The 7,519-nt window shown below is 36.9% G+C and overlaps 1 protein-coding gene across 3 annotated transcripts; it reads right to left on the minus strand.

Moving 5' to 3' along the window:
- Positions 1 to 526: 526 nt before the first annotated feature.
- LOC142839971 (uncharacterized) lies at positions 527 to 6,734 on the minus strand. 3 transcript variants are annotated; one of them, XM_075956419.1, is made up of 3 exons: positions 6,614 to 6,734; positions 6,362 to 6,418; positions 527 to 1,494 (listed from the first exon to the last, which is right to left on the minus strand). In XM_075956419.1, the coding sequence occupies exons 1-3, from the start codon at positions 6,732 to 6,734 to the stop codon at positions 527 to 529; spliced, it is 1,146 nt and encodes a 381-aa protein (XP_075812534.1). The 3 variants fall into 3 exon arrangements, with proteins under 3 accessions (XP_075812534.1, XP_075812537.1, XP_075812535.1); XM_075956422.1 differs by having other exon boundaries at positions 527 to 1,406; positions 6,358 to 6,418; positions 6,614 to 6,647; XM_075956420.1 differs by having other exon boundaries at positions 527 to 1,490; positions 6,358 to 6,418; positions 6,614 to 6,647.
- Positions 6,735 to 7,519: the final 785 nt, after the last annotated feature.

Genomic DNA, 7,519 nt, shown 5'->3' on the forward strand with positions numbered 1-7,519 from the left:
ATATTCAGTTATGCCAGCACCATTTCTTAAATGTTTTCTCCATTTTATATGTTTTGGTGCTTTGTCAAAAATCAGGTGTAGTAGGCAAGAGAATTGATATCTGGGACTTAGAATCAGTTCCAGTAGTCCTCCTTTCTGTTTTTGTGCCAACACCAGGCTCTCTTCAGTACTGTAGCTGTGTAGTCATCTGAAGAAGTCAGGGAATATGATGCCTCCAGAAATTATTTTTTATGTAGGATTGTTTTGGCTATCCTGCATTTTTTGGCTTTTCTGTATGAAGTTGAGTGTTTTTATTTTGTGATCTCTGAAGAATTTTTCTGTTATTTACAGGGTTCTGCAAAGGCCTTATCACATTGATATCATTCATAGGGTTTCTCTCCAGTATGTGTTCTTTTATGGCTTTGAAGATTACTGTGTGTGCAAAGGCCTTACCACACTGATTACATTCATAGGGTTTCTCTCCAGTATGTGTTCTTTTATGCCTTTGAAGATCACTGTAACATACAAAGGTCTTATCACACTGATATCATTCATAGGGTTTCTCTCCAGTATTTGTCCTTCTATGCATTTGAAGAACAACATGTTGAGCAAAGGCCTTACCACACTGATTACATTCATAGGGTTTCTCTCCAGTATGTGTTCTTTTATGCCTTTGAAGTTGACTGTGGCGTGCAAAGGCCTTACTACACTGATTACATTTGTAGGGTTTCTCTCCAGTATGTGTTCTTTTATGCCTTTGAAGATCACTGTGACGTGCAAAGGCCTTACCACACTGATTACATTCATAGGGTTTCTCTCCAGTATGTGTTCTTTTATGCCTTTGAAGATCACTGTGACGTGCAAAGGCCTTACCACACTGATTACATTCATAGGGTTTCTCTCCAGTATGTGTTCTTTTATGGCTTTGAAGATTACTGTGTTGTGCAAAGGCCTTACCACACTGATTACATTCATAGGATATCTCTCCAGTATGTGTTCTTTTATGCCTTTGAAGATCACTGTGACATACAAAGGTCTTATTACACTGATGACATTCATAGGGTTTCTCTCCAGTATGTGTTCTTTTATGCCTTTGAAGATGAGTGAGCTGTGCAAAGGCCTTACCACAGTGATTACATTTATAGGGTTTCTCTCCAGTGTGTGTTCTTTTATGCCTTTGAAGATTACTGTGACGTGCAAAGGCCTTACCACACTGATTACATTCATAGGGTTTCTCACCAGTATGTGTTCTTTTATGATTTTGAAGACTAATCTGAGCTGCAAAGGCCTTACCACACTGATTACATTCATAGGGTTTCTCTCCAGTATGTGTTCTTTTATGCAATTTAAGAGCAGAGTTCTGTGCAAAGGCCTTACCACACCAATTACATTCATTGGGTTTCTCTCCAGCATGTGTTCTTTTATGCAATTGAAGATGATTATGACGTGCAAAGGCCTTACCACACTGATTACATTCATAGGGTTTTTCTCCAGTTTGTATTCTTTTATGTGTTTGAAAAACAGTACATTGAGCAATGGCTTTACCACATTGATTATATTCATAGGATGTCTCTCTAGTATATATTCTTTTAATCTTTTGGAGATGACTGTGATCAGCAAAGACATTACCATGTAGATTACATCCATATGATTTCTCTCCAGTATGTGTTCGTTTATGACTTTGATGAGTATCATAAAGGAAGTCTTTATCATGGTGACCATATTCATAAAGTTTCTCTCCAGTGTGTGTTCTTTTATGCATTTCAAGATGATTGTGATAAGAAAAGACTTCATCACATTGCTTAATTTCACAGCATTTTTCTCCACTACGTGTTTTTTCATTCCTTAGAAGATGAGTGTTATAAGACAAGACTTTACCACAGTGAGAATATACTGAAAACTTCTCTCCAGTTTGATTTCTTTCAATCCTGCAAGGATAATTTACACATGTAAAAGCTTTACCACATTCAATGCAGTTGAACCTCATACATATATGAATTAATTTCATATTTTTTCAAACTATAAAAAGGAATCAAATATCAAGGTTGTATAGATTTGTTTAAAATCATGTTTTGTTCTCTCATTAGGGGTCATTTTACATCTAGAAAAATATTTGTGATGATAAATTCCATTGTGCCATGGTTTATCTTTTCATCTATAACTATACCTATATTTTTATAGGATATTTTTTTACATTTTTGAAGAGAACTGCATATACCAAGTGCTCAATCAACTTTACTCAATTCATAATTTTACTATATTGTGAGTCATTATACATTTGGAAAGTGAACTAAGACACCCAGAAGTATTTGCATAGACCGAGAACTCATGTTTGTTTGTTTGTTTTTGTTGTAATGTGAGTTTGTATTTATTAACCATGTTTATAGAAAATAATTTAACTTTGCATTTTTAAATCACATTAAACATGTACACTCTACATAAGAACTACAGTTTATCTTCTTAATTGTTCTTAAGGAGATGTATGCTAAATCTTTCCATATTCATTTGCTCATACACTTGTGTCAAGAGTGACATATCATATATATATATATATATATATATATATATATATATATATATATATATATGAAAAAAGAATAGTGTATAAAAGATTTCCAAAATGAATCCACAAGGTTCGACTTTCACAGACTTGTGGTATAGATATTAAGGTTTCTCCACAGAAACTGCCCATTGACCATTGACTAATCTGATTTCACTAAACTTAGCACAGTCACAAAAAGTATATGAGTGATACAAAGCTTACCATGGGCTATTGGATTAGTAAAAAGTTTTGCAGCTATACTCATCATCACTGAAATATGTCTACATTTTCTGTCATGAATAGCAAGAAGCAAATGAAGCAGCATTTCTACAGCATAGCTTTCATGGTGCTATGAATCAAATGGTGATATCTGTTTAGGCATAGCTACCTAGACTTTTTTTAAATGCAGGTTTTGCAGATGCAATTCACATGCATGAAATTGAGATAAATGTGATGTTGGAGTCTCATATATCAATCTGTTGATTTCATTGGCTAAGTAATAAACAAACTGCTTGGGCTCATAGCTTAGAACATAGGTGGGTGGAGTAAACAGAACAGAATGCTGGGAGGAAGAGGAAGTGAGGTAAGACACCTCAGACAGAGACGCCATGTCCACTCCCATGCAGACACACGCGATGGAGCTCTGACCCAGGATGGACATAGGCTAGAATCTTCCCGGTAAGACCGGTGCTCACTAAGACTGGTGCTCACAGATTATTAGAGATGGGTTGATTGGGATATCAGAAATAGCGAGTAAGGGCTAGAGCTAAACGGCCAAGCAGTGTTTAAATGAATACAGTTTGTGTGTTGTTATTTCGGAGCATAAGCTAGCCAGACAGCCGGCATGCCAGGGATGCAGCCCTACCGCCCCTATTACTACAAATGGCACCCTCGTGGACAACTGCTTCCACATAAAGCCTGAGACAGCTTGGGAAAAAATTCTAGAACAAAATGAAAGCATTGCTCCTGGTTTCTTGGTAGCAGCAATTTCTTGGTTCTGCTCTGCTTGCTAGAGGCAAGCAAGCACTTTCATCTAAGAGAGGTTTCCTGACTCAGATTTACCTGCAAAACCCTGCAGCTCATTAAGAGGTCCTGCCATGAAACACTTAAACGATGTTGACGAAAAGCTGAACGAATGCTTTTAGGTTTTCAGCCGTAGCAAGAAAAAAGCTGCGCTGTTTAAAAATGCTGGCTTTAGGGCTGTCCTGCCAGGGCAAACTCTGACTGTTTGAGGCAGGAGGGCCGACTACAGAGAGAGGACTTGTGTGTTGTCTGTGGACATAATGCTGCAACTTACTTGCTGGTAGGAACATTGAAATGCCATAGAGTTGTGGCAGTAAACATGGCTACAGCCAGTACCTCAGCCATGAGGCTGGAAAGCTAAGGAATGGGCTGGATCTAGCTGGCAAAGCCACGATTTTAATCCCACCTATATTGCTTGGTAAATTAAAGACTCATGTGGTCAGAAAAAGAGAGATATAGAGTAAAGAGAGATCCAAAGATTTCTAAATGGTTTACATTGTGTTAAAAATATATGCAGGCTAAAAATTAAAGTTCTTAAAGTAAAAAACAAAAAAAAGGAAGAGAGTTGTTGTGTGTGGTAGTACACACCTTTAATCCCAACACTTGAGAGGCAGAGGGAGATTGACCTCTATGACTTCAAGGTGTGGTAGCACACACCTTTAATCCCAGTGCCTATAAGTCAGAGACAAACAGATATCTGTGAGTTCAAGGAGTAGTAGGTACACCTTTAATCCCAATGCCTGGGAGGCAGAGACAGAGGGATCTCTGAGAGTTCAAGGACAGCCTGGTACACAGAGTTATTCCATGTCAAAGATATACAGAGAATATAAAATAGAAGTAAAAAGAAATGAACTACATTAAAATAAAGCCACACGGTGATGGAAAATACACAGAGACTTTTGATACTGTATGCTATTATGCTCTCTTTGAATTGTTTGAATGCTGAGGAAGGAGTAACAGATGCCAAAAGATATTTGTTTATGAATGCTGCTGAACTAATCCAACATAGATATGTTGATGCCTTGAATTTAAAATTTGGATCTAAGGACATGATGCTTTGGAAAGGAGTTTCTTATTTTGTTTTCACAGAGGATGAGACCCTGTTCGTTTCTTCTATTTTGATATGGTATGATGGACCTCGTCCTCCTGAAGGGTTACTGTGAACATCTTCAGAAAATTGCTTCGCTCAACTGCCAACTGAGATGAAACTAGCACACAGGTTATACCATGAAAGACCTAATTAACGATGCCCACATTCAGCAGGAAACAGTTTGGAGAAAAAAACTGCGCCCATGTTCCCAAATATGGTATATAAACATTTTTTTACATTTAAAGGGGATATGATGGAGATATGAATAATTTACATTGATATGGATTTTGTTTTAGTGATTTAAATTTAAGGTCAATTTTGTTATATGTATATGTGTTTCTGATCTTGATTAAGGTACTGTGATTGTGTAGTTCATTTAAAAATGTAATGTATAATTAGAAATATAGATTGTTAATAGATAATCATAATAGTCAAGTTTGTAGTCATGTTCATTAAGATTTTCTAGATGTACATAGATATATTTTAGATAGGCACCCTTCATATTTTTCAAAGATTATAGAATACGGCATTTTAAATATTTTAATAACTTAGGACTTTTCATGACAATGAGACACTCTGCTCCTGGAGGCACCAATCTACTTCAAGAAGAAGATGGGTATCGAAGAGGATCCTTATGGAGTTTGATAGCCATTTGGGCAAGAAACTGCTCTTGCCTGGACTATTGTATAAACTGGGAACAGAGAACCCGCAGAGAGAGGACTACTGAACTTGCCTAAAGGTGAGATGATCTTTCGGGGTTCCTGATTCATGAAAGAGCCTGCGAGACATTCTGCAGGACACAACAGATAGCGACTGAACTGACTTTGAATTTTCCTGCTTCATGGAAATGTCTGCTGGATACTATGGGCCTGAAGGCTGAAGATTGATGCCCCAACAGTACAGAGGAACTTTGGGTGACTGTCCAGGTAGCAAGATGTCTCTGTCATTTCTCAAGTTTTGTAAGTTTCTTATTTCTTGTTTTCATAGGTAATATTGTATCTTTCTTTAGTCTTTTATGGAGTTAAAGAATAGTTAGTTATAGTTATAGTTTTCCTTAGTTATGATAAAGATTGTAATTTTTACTTGATAACTGTTTTGTTATATGTAATTTTGCTATGTTAAAGTTAAAGCTTTTTTTGTTTAAACAGAAAAAGGGGGAAGTGATGTGGGAGAGTCATATATCAATCTGTTGATTTCATTGGTTAAGTAAAAAACAAACTGCTTGGGCTCATAGCTTAGAACATAGGTGGGTGGAGTAAACAGAACAGAATGCTTGGAGGAAGAGGAAGTGAGGTAAGACACCACAGACAGAGACGCCATGTCCACTCCCAGGCAGACACACGTGATGGAGCTCTGACCCAGGATGGACATAGGCTAGAATCTTCCCGGTAAGACCAGTGCTCACCTAGACTGGTGCTCACAGAGATGGGTTGATTGGGATATGAGAATTAGCCAGTAAGGGCTAGAGCTAAAGGGCCAAGCAGTGTTTAAATGAATACAGTTTGTGTGGTGTTATTTCGGGGCATAAGCAAGCCAGGCGGCCAGGGTGCCGGGGACGCAGCCCCGCCACCCATATTACTACATATATGGATTTGTGAGAACTTAATAGCCATCAATAAATTTAAAGCTGTGCTTATTTACACTGTTGCTTTTGTTTTAAAGTTCCAGAACACATTACAAACTATTCAAGGGAAATTGTTATGAACTTGCCCAAGAAAATTACCTTGCATGTCTTCTAGAACATTGACAATGCTCTTCGGTGTTAATGTCTTCCCAAATGTATCCTAAAATACAGTACCAGAATAGATGTTATGTTATTTAAGAATGTGCAATAATTAGCTTATTATCTTAAGTGCACCAAAAACTGGGACTGTGTAATTTACCTCATTCTTCTTTCTCTAAAACAAATTACAGAAGAAATCATAAACCAAGGATAAGTTGTCTCCATATTTTGAAACATGAAGGAAATTCATTTTCACCTATAGTAGTTAGGTTCCTGTAGGTCTCCAGCATCACATCTTTGTAGAGATTCTTCTGGGAAGGATTCAGTAAATCCCACTCTTCCTTAGTGAAGTTGATGTGCACATCATCATAGGTCATTGCCTTCAAAATATACCATACAAGAGTACAATGTAAGTATGACAGTGAAATGCATACTTCTTTGAAAGTATAGTTTAATGATTCTGGTGTTCCCCATTCTTGTTCCATGATATAGACAGTCACATTAGAAGGAAATTGAAAAGGAGAATCAATTCTGTTATTTCTGTGTCCTTTGTATAGGATACCACCTTAGAAGAGGTGTATCTATTCACAGGGAGAGAAAAAGAGAAAAGATCAACAGGACGTTGTGTGCATGAGAAATTTAATGACTACAGAAAGGGAAAAAAAGATGGACAAACTGGGCATATTGGTGTATTTTGCCTTTACCACAACACTCAGAAAACAGAGGTGGGTATATTTGCTGAGATAAATGCCAGTCAAGATTTAACAGTACTGCTTATCCATTTTCGGTACCATGTATCTTGTCAGAGGTTAAGGCATGAGCATGTCTTTGCCCAAAGGCCATTTTTGACAACAAGAAAACAAGCTCCAAGTGTCTTTTGTGGTCAACATTCTCTGGAAAATAGATCAATGCTACCAGTAGTAATTGTGTCTTACTTCAACAGTGCCCTAGGTTATTTAAATTCCATATTTTACAGCTCTTTGAAGTGGTTGAAGATTACCTATCTATGCAAAATATATTCTTTATGTGTCTAAAAAACTTGATTATTCTAACTAAAAAGAATGACAAACATAGATGACTATTGATCTATAATTCTAATACCTATATATTTCAAAACTAAGACTTCATATTAGAATATTGTACAATAAACAACAATGGGCTC

The sequence above is a fragment of the Microtus pennsylvanicus genome, chromosome 22, assembly GCF_037038515.1.
Source record: "Microtus pennsylvanicus isolate mMicPen1 chromosome 22, mMicPen1.hap1, whole genome shotgun sequence".
NCBI lineage: Eukaryota > Metazoa > Chordata > Mammalia > Rodentia > Cricetidae > Microtus > Microtus pennsylvanicus.

What these genes read in the sequence shown, in the direction of transcription:
- LOC142839971 (XM_075956419.1), bottom strand. Translation starts at nt 6,734, where the DNA reads ATGACCTATGATGATGTGCACATCAACTTCACTAAGGAAGAGTGGGAT. An exon ending in CAGGAACCTAACTACTATAG is followed by an intron (nt 6,419 to 6,613) that starts GTGAAAATGAAT and finishes ACTGTATTTTAG; the next exon opens with GATACATTTGGGAAGACATT. An exon ending in TCAATGTTCTAGAAGACATG is followed by an intron (nt 1,495 to 6,361) that starts CAAGGTAATTTT and finishes GTACTGTTTTTC; the next exon opens with AAACACATAAAAGAATACAA.